Raw genomic sequence first — 17598 nt, forward strand, 5'->3', positions numbered from 1 at the left:
AACGACCTTGTCACTTTTGCAGGTGAATCTCTGGTTTTCTGTCAGTAGAGGGCTAGCCTTGGGAAGACTTGAGCTCTTGCCATCAAAATGAGCTGTTGTTCTTGTGCCTGGCCCTCTGTTTCTTGAAACTCCTCTTTCTACCTCTCCTCTGTGTATTTTTCTGCGTTTGGTTCTTGTGTTGTAAACGTGAGCAACCGGTTAAATGATGCTGAGGAATGTGAGAGTCTCATTATAGATGCTTACACCTAGGTTTTCATAAATTGGAATAATAACAATATCTGGCACATATTGCGTCTTTACTGTAGGCCAGGAGGAAAGCCAGGTGTGTTAGGTCTGTATCTTAGGGCTTCTGAAACCTTTTCCATATCATGGTGCACAAAAAAGACTTATCCAGTACCCTTCAGTTAGAGGACTCCAGGCACCGCTGGCCATGACCGGCATATTAGTTTGCTAGGTAGGGCTGCTATAACAAATACGACAGACTGGGTGGCCTAAACGACAGAGATTTATTTTCTCACAATTCCGGAGGCTGAAAGTCTGAGATCAAGGTGTTGGCAGGATTGGTTTCTTCTGAGGCCTCCCATCCATCTTTTCCTCCCCGTGTCTTCACATGGGCTTCCTCTGTGTTTGTCCTAATTTCCTTATAAGGACACCACTCATACTGGATTAGGGCTCACCCCAGTGACCGCATTTTCACTTAGTTACCTCTTTAAAGGCACTACCTCCAAACAGTCATATTCTGAGGTACTGGGGGTTAGGACATCAACGTGAATTTGGTAGGGGGGACACAATTCAGCCAGTAACAACAGCAGCTGGAGTGAGGCGGGAAGCAGTGTCTGGGACACACCTGTGCCCATTTGCAGCACAATCATATTTTACTTAATTCTCATGACATTACTACGAGGTAATATTATTATGCCTGTTTTATGGATGAGAACACTGAGGCCCCAACAGATGAAGTCCGTTGCCTGAGGTCACACAGTAAGTGGCAGAGCCAGAACTGGGGCACAGGGGTGGCTGCTTCCACCAGATGGGCTTAATACCATCAGCCTTTTGAAACTTTAAGCTGGGTTTCTCTTTACATATGATCTGCTTTATGTAATAGAACCTTTTAGACTAAAATTGAGGGTCTGTCTGAAATTTTAGCATACAATCATAAACTTTTTACATAGAACAATAATAGTAAAAGTTACAATCTTTCTACAGAAATGCAGTAACTACCATATTAATAATACTTAGGTCAGTATTTTACTACTATTCATTTAAAGCTTAATTGAAATTTACCAATTGGCTGTAAGTTACTACTAAAGCGAAAATGCTTTAATTAACCTGAACTTCTGTTTGAACTTTTTTTAAACTTCTGATTGAGGATATTTTATATTTTGGGCAGATTTACTTTATTTCTTTTTTTTTTTTTTTGTGGTACGCTGGCCTCTCACTGTTGTGGCCTCTCCCGTTGCGGAGCACAGGCTCCGGACACGCAGGCTCAGCGGCCATGGCTCACGGGCCCAGCCACTCCGCAGCATGTGGGATCTTCCCGGACCGGGGCACGGACCCATGTCCCCTGCATCGGCAGGCGGACTCTCAACCACTGCGCCACCAGGGAAGTCTGATTTACTTTATTTTTGTTACCCTTATAAGTACTCAGGTAAAATTTCATCCTCAGTTTCCAAAGTAAAATAAGCCTAAACTCTCAAGAATTGAAAGAAAACGCTTTGTCTTGTTTTTGTAAAGAGCAGGTTTGGAGGAATTACCTCTAAAAAAGAAAAAAAATCCCCCTTGCCTTTTGTAAACAGCAGGTATAAAGGAATGACCTCTAAAAGAAGCTGGAATGTCACTGCGATAGTTTATCTTGCTTTCAAATTCTTTACACATAATTAAGCAACAAACACTTAAGTTGACTGGACTATGTGCACATATCACCATTCTCACTGGAAATGTACCAGAGTAGGAAAGCTTTTAGGTAACAAGTTTAGGTAACATTAGCAAGAGATCTTAGCTTTTTTCTTTTTTAATGTAAGTGAAAAATACTACTGTATCCCTTTCTACTACTATGTAGAAAGGGAAAAATTTGAGCAGAGCTCAGGGAACTTCCCCGGTCTTAGAACATAGATTTATTATTTATTTTGAATTAATATCCATAATATTCGATTTAAAATATGGATTTGAAGATTTTCCAAATGAGTAGTTTGGCTCTTGGTTTTAGTTCATTTGTATTTTATCCTTGTTAGATGAAAAGTTAAACTGAAGCGTCCTTAGGCTAAATTAGGAATATAAACAAGAATGTTTACATTTTAAAAATCTACCTCTCATAGATAATTCTAGTATGATTAAGTGGCTTCTGAACAGATTTTCCTATAATCTTAATGTTTGAAGTATGAAAGTATTCTCATAACAAAAATATGGGAAAGTAAACAGATCTTGAACATATTTGTATTTTTAATCTTTGTCGCTTGTGTTATCTCGGAGTCTGTGCAATCGTCACACTTTGACTTCTGGGGAAGGTATTTGAATAAAAAGCGGCATATAGAGGATAAAGTTGCAGGGAAGGGTAAGAAAGAATGAGAAACTGAAATTTTCGATTCTCTCTTATCAGCCAAGAAAGAAGGCTGGGAGTCATTCTTGATGGGCCCCTCCTCACCCCCACTCCCAATCCATCATCAAGTTATGTCAGTTTCATCTCAAACTATATTTTGAGTCCATCCACTTCTCAATCCCAACTGCTACACCATCACCATATCCTCTTGCCTGGACTCCTGCCAAGGCCTGCCTTTCTTCCCCTCCCCCACCCCTTTCTCTGCTGGAAATGGTGATCTATCTGGGCTTACCACTGTGCCCATAGCATCAAGCAGCGTGCCTTGCTAAGTGCGTGGATATCATGTTATTAACGCAAACACGATCGTTATCTCTGCTCTGCTTACAATCCTGCAGTTTCGCACTGCACTCAGAATAAAATCCCCAACCCATCTTCCTCTTGGGTCCCTTCCCCATTCTCACTTCCAACCACACTGTCTTCCTGGCTGTTCCCCAAACATACCCAGCAACTTCCTGCCTTAGGCTTTAAGGCAGGCAGTTTCTCAGGCTTGAAAGGTTTCTTCCCCCTACTCTCTGTCTCACTAACATCTGCACATCTGTCAGAATTCAGTTCAAGTGTTGCTTCCTCACCCTCTAATCCTCCCTGACCCTCTGATCTCAATCAAGCCACACTTTCATATCCGTCCACAGCACGCTACACTTTGGTCTCAGCTGATAATTATTTTTACATTAGGAGCTGTGTCTGCCTGGTTACACTGCAGCCATGGCTCCTGACCCAGGACCATGGCTGTGATATTTGAACACGCTGACCTACAGGTGTAAAGTCATATATAGGGTGGCTTAGAACCGTCACCTGCGGTGCTAGGGATCTAGTTTCCGACTCCAGGCTCAGGAGATGAAAGGTTAGGAGGTGAAGTAAGGATGGCATTGCAGGAAGACAGAACATGATGTGGATTCGAGGAAAGGGACCTGTTTTAATGGCTCAGGTTTTTGACCTAGGCCACTGCTGGAGTGATCATTTGCAAAAACATTAGAATGTGATTCTTTTTTTTTTTTTAAGAAGATGGGGGTAGGAGTTTAATTTATTTATTTTTGCTGTGTTGGGTCTTCGTTTCTGTGCGAGGGCTTCCTCTAGTTGTGGCAAGCGGGGGCCACTCTTTCATCGCGGTGCGCGGGCCTCTCACTATCGCGGCCTCTCCTGTTGTGGAGCACAGGCTCCAGATGCGCAGGCTCAGTAGTTGTGGCTCACGGGCCTAGTTGCTCTGCGCCATGTGGGATCCTCCCAGACCAAGGCTCGAACCCGTGTCCCCTGCATTAGCAGGCAGACTCCCAACTACTGCGCCACCAGGGAAGCCCTAGAATGTGATTCTTTTAAAACTAACTTTTGGTGGAATTCCCTGTCAGTCCAGTGGTTAGGACTCGGCACTTCCACTGCCAAGGCCCCGGGTTCGATCCGTGGTCAGGGAACTAAGATCCCACAAGCTGTGTCGCATGACCAAAAAACCACAAACTGACTTTGCATGTATCAACCACTTATTTGACCCAATATGAATTAGCCAGTGTGTTTGTGCCAGTATTTTTAGTTTCATATACACATATAATGTGGATCATGACTCAAGATTCTAATTAAGAAGAGAAACACTTGTAGATAAATAATAATTTATTCTTTTAGTTTTATTAGAGGTCTTTTTTTTTTTTTTGAAGAAAATCTAAATAGAACTTGTTTTGGGCCTTCTGGACTATACATTTCTTAGAGTCACCAACATTGAATAATAGGATTTTAGAATCAAAATGGGTTGATGAGGTTGAGTAATTAAACTGCCTCCATTTAGATTTAAGACTGAAGCATGGTGGTTGGTGACTTTTCAAGGTTACCTAAGTTTGTATGAAGCAAAGCTGGCATCTGGCCAGATCTTCTAGATTACAAACCAATATATTCCCCATTGGTCTTTGCTCCACTGTGTATCTTTAATTAACATAAAGTGAAACTCCCAAGTCAGCCGTTTTTTAAGCATTGATGAAGTCATTATTGTTCTGTGATCTTTTTTAAAGACAAATTTTACCATCTGCCATTCAGAGAGCCACACAACCCTGCCTGGCTGAGACCACACATCACTGAGTCAAGGGCCCCTGCTGGGCCTCAGCTAATCCACTAAATCAGAGCAGCTGCTTATTTACCATCAGCTAATGAAAGGGAAATGGAGTGATTCTAAAAGCCTGGTAACCCATTCAGACTGGGCTTTAGAACCCTTCTTACACTATGTATTTAAATACAGGTGTGTCCGATATTTGGCAAATTGTTTTCAAGCCAAATAACTAGTCATACTCAACTAGTCATACTCAAGAGCTAGAATGGGTCCAACTGGGAGGCTGTCCTAGTTTCCTGAGCCTGACCTGGCTGAATTCAGGCCTCTCCTGGCAGAGAGCAGGCATTTCCCCTTCCCTGCCTGCTTCTCAGCTCAAGCTGGGAGCAGTATAAGTATACAGGTCTTGCTTGTTCTCAGAGGGTTTCCAGACAAAATGCAAAGTGAGAATAAAGAGAAGGGAAGAGCCATAGGGTAACCATTTTTTTTCTGTCCCTGGATCTCAAGGGGAGGACCCTCCCATTCATTCCTCTGTTTTGTTAGTGTTTATTATGTCACTTCTAAACAAGAAACAGCTTCTACGATGCCAGCCTTTCATTTGTCACATTGGATCAACACTGGTGTAGTGGAGTCCAGATAGACCTGGGTTCCATACCAGCTCTGCCACTTGCTGTGTAACTTTGTTGCGGGTCACAGAACCTCTGTGACCCTCGGTTTCCTTTTCAGTAAAGTGGGACTCATGTGATCACTGAGATTAAGGTAATATTCATGGTAGATGCTTAACAAATGAGATTGATGTTTTATTAATATTAACTAGTTGAATGACCTTGGAAGAGTACCTTCACATTCAGCTGTTTCCTTATGGGGAATATGAGGAAGTTGATCCCAAAGGTCTCTCAAGCCCTTTTCAGCACTGACAGCTCTGTGGGTCCTTTCTCCAAGGCATTCTTGAATATTGGGGAACTAGCCTCTCACCCAAACACCCCTCTCATTTCCGCCGGTCTAGTACCCTCACGCCCAAGACGCTCTTGCCCGCTCACTCATGCCGCTGTGGAAGCTGCAGATTGCCGAGTTTCCAGGGCTCTAAATCCGTGCCGGTTGCCCGCAGCCCGGGTCTAGAGGCAGACTGGTTGCAGGGGAGGCGGACCCCGAGCTTGGATCCATCGTGGGGCGCCCGGGCCGTGGATCTCCTGGTAGGAGAGGTGAGGAGGACGCAGATGCTACCTACGGATCCAACAGCTTCTGCAAACTTCTTGCCCAATCCGAGCGCCCTCTCCGCCCAGTCCTCGGGGGGCGGCCGCGCAGTACGTACTGCGCAAGGGCGGGTGGCCTCGCCCTCCCGGGAAGCGCTAGCTTTCAGGCGCAGGCTCTGAGAAGGAGCCAGAGGCCGCGGGTGCGCAGTAGGGCTCCGGATGCCTCCGACCCGCTTCTCATTGGCCCCCACCAGGCGGGGCCCGGGTCTTCGGCCCTCAAGCGGAAAGCGGCGCCGGCTGCGCCACGCCCTCGGGCACCACCCTGCAGCCATGGGCGGGCCCTTGGCTGCCCCCAGCCGGGAAACGCCGGGTAATGAGATGCTAATGAGGCGCGAATAAAGCCTCTGCGGGCCGCGTGCCCTGGTGCGGGAGCCTACACACTGCGTGCTGCCCTGCAATCCCGGCATTTGGTCCGCGCCTCCTCCTACTCCCTTCCTCCGTCCCCGTCCCCCAACCCGCCGGACTGGGACGCCCGCCTGGCAGGAAGCGGCCCCTACGGGCTCCCGAGCCCCCGGGTAAGTTGTCCAGCTGCGCCAAATGTGCGGCCCCCGCCCGCGGAGGCCCGGGGTAGGAGTAGGGATGCGCCTCCGGGGAAATGTGGCTCGCGGCGCTCCTGAATTCCGCCTGGCCGGTCCGGCCCGTCTCTCTGCACCTCCGTCCTGCTCAGCCCCTCTCCAAACTGTACGGTCTGGAGTGTGAGTACCCCCTACCCCCGCTGCCAGTGGTCCAGCTCCCTCTCCATCCTTCCAGACCGGTCCACCCCTCGCACATTATTTGTCCTGGTGTTTCCAGGTTGGGTCCCCCCTCTCCCCACTTCGCCGAGGTCTTCCTCCTTCTCACCCCCTAAGAGAGACCTTCGCCCTTCTTGACGTTCCGTCCGCCCCCATCCAGGTGACCTGCGGCGGCGATTTTCATCTCCTGCTTCGGCCCGGCCGCTGGGTTCGGGCAGGGACCGGTGAGGCGACCGAGCAGCGTGAGGGGGATCAGCCCAAGGATCTCCCCCATGAGTGCCACCCTCCTACTCGAACTCCCCCGTGGGCAGTTCTCCAGGAATCCCCGTGCCCTCTGATTCCTCCGGGTCCCAGCGTGAGAAAGCTCTCTCCAACACCCCTCAAGTTGCGTGGGGGCCCGAGCGAGGGAGAAGGGGACAAAGGGAGGCCTTGTTTCGGGAGATTCCTGGGAGAGCATGCAGGGATGGGGTGGGGCGTCAATGGGAGTGAGAGGAAGCTGGGAGGGGCGAACCCTGCTGCCCTGTCGCCCCCGCAGTCCCCCAGCCGTACTGTGGCCCACTGGAGCAGTGGCAAGTCACAAGGGAAGTATTTTGACCACAGTGAGTCAGAAATAGACCCAGTTGTGTGTTACTCAGTCAGATGCAACATCCTGGGGCTGTTCCGTGCAGTATTTTGGTGGTGGGAAGTGGAACCTACAGGGTTAGAGACCATCTCCTCCCCGTGGTGAGGCAATGAGCAGCGCTAAGGAGGAGAACTTTGCCCCTGGCATAAGATGCACCCCACACCCAGCGTCACACTGAGTCCCTCGAGGGTGCTGGGCACAGGGAGGCTTGGGGTGAGATAGGGCAGTACATGTGCCTAGCAGCTGGGGTTGCCGGTGTTAGATCTGTCCCTGTCTGTACTGCACGGAAAGCTCTCTTCCTGGGCACCCTGCCCTCTTCACATCCGAGAAATTCCCCGTGCTCTGCTTCCAGGGCCCCGAGAAGGCAGGGTAAGAATTCCTGTCCCCTGGGCCCCAGAGATGGAGCAGGGCTTGGAGATCCCTGAGCAAGAAGGTTGAGCTGGAGGCTCCCTGGCTTTCCGCGTGCCCTCTGTGCCCAGGACTGCTGATTTTTCATTTCCAAATTTGGCAAATTTCACTTGGAGTGGAAGGGATAGCAGTTGTCTCTGGAGCAGCTGGCAGAGAGCAGCAGAGCCAATCAGGGTTGGACCTGGAGCTCCCTGGGGATACCATACTTTCTTCTCCTCCCCTTCCTTTTCCCTTCCTCCTTTCTCCAGCCTCTTCCCTTCTCTTCCTTCCTTCTCTCCAGCAGCCACGTGCCCCTGCCCCTCCCTGGGAGCCTCCGAGGTCTCCATGGCCTCACCCACCTCCATCAACCCAGCACATGCCCACTTTGAGAGCGTCCTGCAGGCCCAGCTGTGCCAGGATGTGCTGAGCAGCTTCCAGGGGCTATGCAGGGCCCTGGGGCTGGAGCCCGGTGGGGGGCTGCCCCAGTACCACAAGATCAAGGCCCAGCTCAACTACTGGAGTGCCAAGTCGCTGTGGGCCAAGCTGGACAAGAGAGCAAGCCAGCCTGTCTACCAGCAGGGCCGGGCCTGCACCGGCACTAAGGTGGGTACCCGGTGCCTGGGATGGGGCCTGGAGAGTGGGGGAAGTCAGAGGAGGGGCCAGATGCCATGCCGATGCTGCCTTGTGTGTTCGCAGTGCCTGGTGGTGGGTGCTGGACCTTGTGGGCTGCGGGCTGCTGTGGAGCTGGCGATGCTTGGGGCCCGAGTGGTGCTGGTGGAGAAGCGCACCAAGTTCTCTCGTCACAACGTGCTCCACCTCTGGCCCTTCACCATCCATGACCTTCGGGCCCTCGGCGCCAAGAAGTTCTATGGGCGCTTCTGCACAGGCTCCCTGGACCACATCAGTGAGCACCATGTGGTGGCCTGGAGGGGCGGGTGAGCCTGGGCCTAGAGACAGGCCAGTGGAGGGGGCCAGGGGGCTGCTGCTGGGCCGGCCAAGAGGCAGGGTGGATAAGATTCATTTCAGCCAGGCGGCTTTCAGGACTCAGGGCCCTCACCTGTAAAATGGGCAGTTGGACTGAGTGATCTCTAAGACCTTCTCCGGCTCTGACCAGGAACACACTGGTGCTTGGGAAGGCTGGGGGAACCTGGGGTCCCTGTTCCTAATGTCCTCTCCCTTCCAGGCATCCGGCAACTTCAGCTGCTTTTGTTGAAAGTTGCATTACTGCTGGGGGTGGAAATTCACTGGGGTGTCACTTTCACTGGCCTTCAGCCCCCTCCCAGAAAGGGTAAGTACTTCTCTGCTCCTGAGGACCCCCAAGTATTTTTTTCCTTACCTACTTTCCATGGCTGTTGTGAAGGTGTAATTTGATAGACAGTGTGTCATTGCTTTCTAAACCATAAAGCCCTTTAAACGTTTATTTAATTATTTCACTGGATTGTCCTGGGAATACAGGGGCCCCTTCAGATTTCCACACCTTTGTGCCACTCACACCCTCTGCCCCAGGGAGTGGTTGGCGTGCCCAGCTCCAGCCCAGCCCCCCAGCCCAACTGGCCAACTATGAATTTGATGTCCTCATCTCTGCAGCTGGAGGTAAATTCGTCCCTGAAGGTGAGTGATCCCTTCCCTCGAAGAAGCCAGCATCTTGAGCTCCTTGTGGGCCTTTCTAGGCTGTTACACCAGTCGACCTCCTGCCACCACCCCCCTGTCCCCACCTCTAGGCTTCACAGTGCGGGAAATGCGTGGCAAACTGGCCATTGGCATCACGGCCAACTTTGTGAACGGGCGCACGGTAGAAGAGACACAGGTGCCCGAGATCAGCGGCGTGGCCAGGATCTACAACCAGAGCTTCTTCCAGAGCCTGCTTAAAGCCACAGGTCAGGACCACCCTCACAGGGTTTGCCCCCCTCGTGCCTCACTGTGGCCTGCCTCCCACCTCTCCCTCTCAGACCTGTCCACAGTCCAAGGAATCCCGTACTTTTCCATCTTTGTGGTCATGGCAGCAAAGAACTTGAGCCCCCAGGGATTCAGCAGCCACAGCCCCACTCAGCCACCCAGCATGACGAGTCTTAGAAATCTCTCGCAAAATGCATGGGATTTTGCTTTCTGCTTCTTTACATATGCTTTAATATAAAAATGCTATATAACCTGCTGTATAAAAAATAAATAAAATAAAATTCAGAAATTCAAAAAAACAAAAACAAAGCAAAACAAAATGCTGTATATTCAAAATGAAAGTGGTACTTCCAGAAGATGCCCTATGGTTACTTTGGCTTCGCACTGCCACGCCCCCTGGAGTGTGCACATCCCGGTCGGAGAAGCCAGGCTGTCCTCTGCAAGCCTGTGGACTATGTGGTGCACATCGCCCAGCTGCCACCCCACCCAGGTTTCTCACTTTGCTCCACACCTTTAGGCCTCCTGGGCCTGGGACAGATGGTCCGCTGTACCACCAGAACTCATGGGCCCCCCTGTGTGTGTGTGGGTAGAGGTGCCGCTGCAGGCTGAGCTGTGATCCCAGCTCTCAGAGGTCAAGCATGGCTGGGGTATTTGGAGAGGTGACACATGATGACGAGGCACATTCCTCGTACCCTGCCCTATCCCCACAGGCATTGATCTGGAGAACATCGTGTACTACAAGGATGACACCCACTACTTTGTGATGACAGCCAAGAAGCAGTGCCTGCTACGGCTGGGGGTGCTGCGTCAGGTGGGGCCCGGGCCCAGGCAGGGAGGGGCTGGGTGGTGGGCCCTGGGAGGTAGGGGCCGGGCCTGGACACAGTCTCTCCCTGGGTGTGGAGGGAGTCCCTCCTCTCTGCGATGGCGCTTCCTCCACCTCGATAAGCTCTTCTCCCCTGGGACTTACGCGGCAACCTGCATCATATTCTGGGCTAAACACCTTATACCAGCCACAGGACTACACAACGTAAGCTCCATGAGGGCAGGGGTTTTGTCCGTCTCTTGTTTACTGATGATTCCCAGTGCCTAGAATGGTGCCTACTATGTAGTAAGCACCCTGAAAGTATTTGCTGAATGAACTAGTTGAACACCTACTATGTGATAGGTACTTTGTTGAGAGCTTTATGTTCATTTTCTCACCTAATCCACACGAGTACCTTGAGAAGTTAGGTACGTTATCTCTAAATGATGGGGAAACAGGCTCTGAGGAGTTCAGTGACTTGTCCAAAGCAGGTGTATGGTAACAGTAATGATACTGGGCCTTGGAGGCAGGGTGGGACCTGGGACCCCCAGCGAGCGGCAGGCTGAGAGTTGAGGACAGGGCTTGAGCGTGGGAGGCTGGACATTCAAGTTCTCCTCCCAGCTCAGCCTTCAACTGCTGTGTAGTCTGGGGAAGCCCATTCCTGGGGCCTCAGGATGTGTACCTTCTACACCTAAGGGGATGTGATGGCCCAACTGACCCTGCTGGTTCTGATCTGTTGGCCACATAGGACTGGCCGGAGACCGACCGGCTGCTGGGCAGCGCCAATGTGGCGCCCGAGGCTTTGCAGCGCTTTGCTCGGGCAGCTGCCGACTTCGCCACCCACGGCAAGCTTGGGAAGCTGGAGTTTGCCCAGGATGCCCACGGGCGGCCCGACGTCTCTGCCTTTGACTTCACAAGCATGATGCGGGCAGAGAGCTCTGCTCGGGTGCAGGAGAAGCATGGCGCCCGCCTGCTGCTGGGGCTGGTTGGGGACTGCCTGGTGGAGGTGAGGGGTCAGTGTTCGCTGATTGGGGAGGGGCTCTCCAGACCCCTTGTGAGGAGGCACAGGGGTTCCCTGGCTGGGGGAGGAAGCAGCCTCGTGGGAAGGAGGGGGTATAAAAAGGTCTGCTTCTTGTAAGGAGGAGCAGAAGGTGGCTTGGTGTGTCAGGGCCCCCTCTGCTATGGCCCTGCGGTCATCTGGGCGTGGACACCCTTGTTGGACTCTCCCTGAGCTGTTTCCTGTCCTTCTGCCCCTGCAGCCCTTCTGGCCCCTGGGCACTGGAGTGGCCCGGGGCTTCTTGGCAGCCTTTGACGCCGCCTGGATGGTGAAGCGCTGGGCAGAGGGCGCTGGGCCCCTAGAGGTGTTGGCAGAGAGGTGAGGCCTGAATTGGGGAGTTGGGGGGCGGGGTGGGGCAGGGCTGGGTATAGGACAAGAGTCAGGAGTAGGGTCGGGGATGCTGGCTGAGTAGATGGGGGCGTAGAGAAAAGAGAACGAAGGAAAGGCCCGGCACTTCTGGAGGGGTGGGTGCTGATGGTGCCCGATCCCGCCCTCATCTCCCCAGAGAGAGCTTGTACCAGCTCCTGTCGCAGACATCCCCAGAAAACATGCACCGCAATGTGGCCCAGTATGGGCTGGACCCAGCCTCCCGCTATCCCAACCTGAACCTCCGGGCCGTGACCCCCAGTCAGGTCAGAACCCCTGGCACCACCCGCCAAGACTTCCCGGGTCAGCTCCCGCACCCCAGGTCAGGCCTTCCCTCCTGTGGTCTGCCCAGTCCCTGCCCTGTGGGTGAGTCCCACCCAGGCAGCCCCTCCCCCATGGACTGGGGGGGCGGCGGGGGTGTGTGTGGTCGGCCTGCCTGGAGACCTGAAAGGGGCTGCCTTAGGTACGAGACCTGTATGATGTGGAGGCCAAGGAGCCTGTGCGGAGAATGAGTGACAAGACAGACTCAAGAAAGCCGGCCACTGGTGAGCAGGCCTTCCTCCGGGGCCATGTCCAAAATATTTACCAAGCAGTGAGGCACGAGCACCAATGATCAGAACAGTGGTAGACGCTGGCGGCAGGGAGCAGGGTGCTGGAGCACTGCTGGGTGGTGGAGATGTTTGGGGCCTCCTGGAGAGTGCAGGGCAGTGGGGTGCTCAGCAGCAGCCATTTGCCAACTTGTGTGGAGTATTTCAGCACTCTAACAGCCGCTGTAACGCAGCAGCTGGATGGCAGCGGAGCTGCACTGTTCTCAGCTGTCTGCCCCTTCCCGCCTTGCAGACCCCAAACCTGCCTCTCCTTTTAGTCTCTGGGCCTCCCTTGCCCCTCAGCTCATAGCCTGCTGCCCTCTCTGTGGCCAGCAGTGGTTTCACTCTATTCATTCCCCTACTTTATTGCCAGAAAGATTTTTTCAAATGAGAAAACTGGGATGAAGGAGGTGCTGCTGACAGTGAGTGTTAGGCTGGTGCCCAGTAGGCGTGGGTCCCTGCTTCCCCCTCCCATATAGACCCCGCACCCACCAGCTGGGCTCTCTCTGCGGGCCCTGGTGCCTTCAGTACAGCGTGGCTTCCTCTCCTAGGGTCGGTGGCCACCCAGGAGGAGCTGCTACACTGGTGCCAGGAGCAGACGGCTGGGTACCCAGGGGTCCACGTCACCGACCTGTCTTCCTCCTGGGCGGATGGGCTGGCTCTGTGTGCCCTCGTGCACCGGCTGCGGCCCGGCCTGCTGTGAGTCAGGCATTGGGCTTGGGGGTCCCTGACAGCCCCTCCCTCTCTAGGCAGTGTGGAATGGTGGGCGATCACTGTGTAGGAGTTAGCACACCCAGCTGCGTCCCAGGCCACCCCTTGCTAATAATCCTGCTCTAGTCACTTTGCTTCCCTAGAGATAGATTTCCCGCCTGACTCTGCCTGCCCATGAGAATCAAATGCATTCAATACGGAGAGCTTTGTGAGTGGTAGAAGCCCCCCAAGGCCAGATGCTGTTGTCATGGGAGGGGTGGGGGGTAGGTAGCACAGAGAATAAAAACCTTTATGCCCTCTCCTCCCTTTCCCGATGTCCCTCCCCTACTGCTCTCTCCCCCTTCCACGGGGCAAGTTCTGGTCTCCCACTGGCCTTTCTCCCTGACGCCCCACAGGGAACCCTCAGAGCTGCAGGGAGTCGGGGCTCTGGAAGCGACTTCATGGGCGCTGAAGATGGCAGAGCATGAGCTGGGCATCACGCCCGTGTTGTCCGCACAGGCAATGGTGGCAGGGAATGACCCACTGGGCCTCATTGCCTACCTCAGCCACTTCCATAGTGCCTTCAAGAGCACACCTCACAACCCAGGTGACCCGGAGGTGGGGAGGACGGGGTGGGGTGGAGAGAGAGAGAGAGACAGAGACAGAGAGAGTGTGTGAGAGAGAGCGTGCCCTCTACGGGACAGCCTGGGAGAGGTATCCTCTATCCTTCTGGGCTGGCACATAGCTGTCTGTTCTGGGGGGTACAGTATCGGCCCCCTATCTACCCTGATTCTCCCAGCAGGCCCAGTCAGCCAAGGCTCCCCAGGCACTGCCAGCGCTGTGCTGTTCCTTGGCAAACTGCAGAGGACCCTGCAACGGACCCGGGCCCAGGTGGGGAGTTCGGGTGGGGTTGGCCTGGGCAGTGGGTTCCTTGTGGGGATCCCTGGGGTGATGAGGATGTTCAGAATGGGGGAAGGGGAGAACTGGGGGCTCAGAACATAGCACTTCTTGCAGGGAAATGGGGAGGATGCTGGTGGCAAGAAGCCTCGTGTGGAGGTAAATGCACGCAGGGGCCGGACAGTCCCTTCCCTGAGGTACTCTTTCCCATATCCTGTCCCCCCAGGCCTTGCTCGCCACCCCAGCTCCTTGTAACCTCCCCCCGCACCATCCAGTCTCGCTTCCTAGTCTCACTCCCTATCCCTTCCAGTCCTTTCTATTCATTTGTACACATGGACTCCCCAGCTGATCCTGCCCCTCTGCCTCTGGGCCTGAGCACTTACCTTTTTAGGTAGAGGCTGAGACCCCAAGAACTGAGGAGCCACCTGTACCAGAGCCTGATGTACCGGTGACACCCCCATCCCAATACCAGGAGGTGAGAACAGGGGCCCTGCCTGCAGGCAGAGGCCTTGGAAGGGCAGGGAGGGGAAGGGAAAAACTTGGCAGCTGCCTCGGACTCCAGCTGACCTGCGGCCTGGGGGTTGGTGCAGGCCAGTGCCGAGGATCTGTGTGCACTGTGTGGGGAACACCTCTATATCCTGGAACGCCTCTGTGCCAATGGCCGTTTCTTCCACCGGAGCTGCTTCCGTTGCCATATCTGTGAGGCCACATTATGGCCAAGTGGCTACGGGCAGCACCCAGGAGATGGTGAGTGGGCCTGGGAGGCATTCAGAGGGACTCTGGGTCTGGCCCTGCTTGGGGGGGCCAGGAGCTTGAAGGTGGAGGGGAACCGGGGTGCTGGGCATGAGGTAGAAGCAGGCTGAAGATGACACTTTCTTCTCCTGAGCTCCGTCTCCTCTGTCCCCTCCAAAGCCCCAAATGCGGGGTTCTGAGAAGCCAGGAGGCTGGTAGAAATTTATCAGCCAATGCAGAGGCCTGTCACCCCCACCTTCCCTGATAAACTGAACATCTGTTCACCGGGCTGCCTGCATCTGATGGCTCCTCCCCTCTCCCGCCTTCCCAGGACATTTTTACTGCCTCCAGCACCTGCCCCAGCCAGGCCACAAAGAGGATAGCAGCGACAGAGGCCCTGAGAGTCAGGTAAAAGCTGTGGAAGTGTGGGATGGGGGGTGGGAAAGAGGAAAGGGCTCTCTAAGCCCGAGACTTTGCTGGGGGTAACTGAATGTTCTCCACTAGTGTAAACTGCATGATGGCAGGGATCTCTGTACTGTCTTACTTGTTGATGAATCCCAAGTATCTAGAACACTGCCTCACACTGTTCAGTAGACGGCATAAATGAATGAACGCCAGGGCCCACATCTGTCTCAAGGGGCTGCCTCAACCCACACTGGCCAGGTCACTGACCAGAGCATATGGTGGCTCTTCTAGGACCTTCCGACACACAGTGAGAATAACATGCCATCACGCCCCTCGATTCCCGGGGCCCCCCAGGAGGGGACCACTCCTGTCCCAAGCCAGCCCACCCGTCAGCTGATCCGCCTCTCCAGCCCAGAACGCCAGCGGTTATCCTCCCTTCATCTCACCCCTGACCCGGAAATGGAGGCTCCACCCAAGCCGCCCCGAAGCTGCTCCGTCTTGGCCCGCCAGGCCCTAGAGGGAAGCTTTGTGGGCTGGGGAATGCCGGTCCAGAGCCCTCAAGGTAGCTGCTGGCCCAGGGTGGGGATGGGAGGGTGGTATTCGGATTCTTGGACCGGGATGTGGGGAATGGGGAGGGAGGTCCTGCGGATCTCAGCCCATATCCACTTCTCTGCTCAGTTCTTGTGGCCGTGGAGAAGGAGGAAGAAGAGAGTCCCTGCTCCAGTGACGAGGAAGCAGAGGAAGACGTGCCATTGGACTCAGACACAGAACAGGTGAGTGGGAGGAACCTGGCCACCTATTCTGCCCAAGCCAGCACACATCCACTAAATATACCCTGGCCCCTGCCTGGGAGAAACCCACAGCACCCAACCTCTTGAGCCCAAATGACTCTGAATGTCTTCTCACCCAGGCTGACTCTTTCATGTCTCTAGGCCTCCACCTTTTCTATCAGAACTTACCCCACTTCCAGCCCAGGGTCTTTCTGGTGCCTTTCAAATGCAGCTTTCCCAACCCCTATCCACCTGACCCTGTCATAGGTTCTGTGGAACTTGGCTAAGAACTCAGGCACCATGAACAGTTACCCAACGTGGCGTCGGACTCTGCTGCGCCGTGCTAAGGAGGAGGAGATGAAGCGGTTCTGCAAGGCTCAGGTGCGGCCTAGGGGTTCCCGGAGGTTCTAACGGGATCAGGGTTCTGAGACTGGGGATCAGAGCTCCTCCGGGACTCTGTTCTTGAGCAATCTGCAGACTCCTGGGCCTTCTGTCTTGTACTCAGGCCATCCAACGGCGACAAAATGAGATCGAGGCTGCCCTGAGGGAGCTGGAGGCCAAGGGCACGGAGCTGGAGCTGGCTTTGAGGAGCCGGAGCAGTGAGTGAAGACAGGATAAATGAGCCTAGGACACCTCTGCCTCCTGGCCCTGTGTTCCACCCCCAGCGACCCCCAGACTACCAGGCTGTGGCCCACAGCAGGTTCTGCTCCTCATGCTGTGATTCCTGTGACCCTGCTTAGAAGCCTGACTGGCCCCTCTTCTTCCTTCTTGTCAGGTTCCCCCGAACAGCAAAAGGCACTATGGCTAGAACAGTTGCTACAGCTTGTTCAGAAGAAAAACAGCCTGGTGGCCGAGGAGGCTGAGCTCATGATCACGTAAGGGGTGTTGGAGTTGGGGCGTGGGGGGCAATGGCGTGTGAGCCAGGCCCCACAGCCAGGTCTTCGGTCACCCTAGACACCTGTGCCTTTTCTATCCCTGCCCCCCACAGGGTGCAGGAGCTGAACTTGGAGGAGAAACAGTGGCAGCTGGACCAAGAACTGCGAACCTACATGAACCGGGAAGGTAGGTGGGATGTGGGGAGAGGCTGGTATTTGCACAAGCCTCGTGATCTCAGATACTGCCCAGGCAACAGTCCTCTAGTCTGAGTACCTCTGAGGCTGAACTGCCTTTTGAATTGCTTCTTGAACTGCAGGAAGCCAGAGGATGGGGCTCCAGGCCCACATTCCGCGCCTTCAGTTCAATCACAGCTGCACAATTGGGCTTTTACACAAGATTCCTTTAAAAGTGGTGTTGCTGCTAAACGATGCTAGAAAACCATTAGTGTTGATAAACCAAATTCAGAGTGGGAAACAGCTGGGGTTGTAGAAGTCACACAGGCCGGGATTAGGTTGTGCCTCTCCTGCCGTCCTCCCCGTTCTCTGTTCTCTAAGTAAGTTTCACCTCCTCCCTTCAGAAACCCTGAAGACAGCTGCTGACCGGCAGGCTGAGGACCAGGTCCTGAGGAAGCTAGTGGACGTGGTGAACCAGCGAGATGCCCTCATCCGCTTCCAGGAGGAGCGCAGGCTCAGTGAGCTGGCCTCGGGGCCAGGGCCCCAGGGCTAGAAGAGGGTAGGCTGCCTGTCTTCTTCTCTGCAAGGAAGACTGCCTCACCCCAGGTCAGTGCCACCCTGTTCATCAGGGCTGCCTGGGAGAGGCCTCACTGTTTACAATAAAAAAGCTTCTGCCGTAAACAGGACTTTGGCTGTCTACAGGGGGGAGGTGAGGGAGTGTGCAGGGAGGGCAGC

General features: G+C 53.9%; 1 protein-coding gene across 1 annotated transcript; it reads left to right on the forward strand.

Moving 5' to 3' along the window:
- Window positions 1-7957: 7957 nt before the first annotated feature.
- On the forward strand, window positions 7958-17532 carry MICAL1 (microtubule associated monooxygenase, calponin and LIM domain containing 1; the record flags this gene model as incomplete). The annotated part of the gene is made up of 24 exons (XM_082856012.1): window positions 7958-8215; window positions 8309-8516; window positions 8796-8900; window positions 9119-9223; window positions 9334-9489; window positions 10219-10319; window positions 11059-11316; window positions 11570-11685; window positions 11873-11999; window positions 12197-12278; window positions 12872-13019; window positions 13427-13617; window positions 13813-13901; window positions 14025-14066; window positions 14299-14382; window positions 14498-14654; window positions 14971-15047; window positions 15336-15606; window positions 15723-15817; window positions 16082-16195; window positions 16320-16413; window positions 16590-16689; window positions 16803-16876; window positions 17268-17532. The coding sequence occupies 24 exons, from the start codon at window positions 7958-7960 to the stop codon at window positions 17414-17416; spliced, it is 3201 nt and encodes a 1066-aa protein (XP_082712138.1). The 3' UTR covers window positions 17417-17532.
- Window positions 17533-17598: the final 66 nt, after the last annotated feature.

Source organism: Leucopleurus acutus (genome assembly GCF_964270905.1).
Source record: "Leucopleurus acutus genome assembly, chromosome: 15".
NCBI classification, from domain to species: Eukaryota; Metazoa; Chordata; class Mammalia; order Artiodactyla; family Delphinidae; genus Leucopleurus; species Leucopleurus acutus.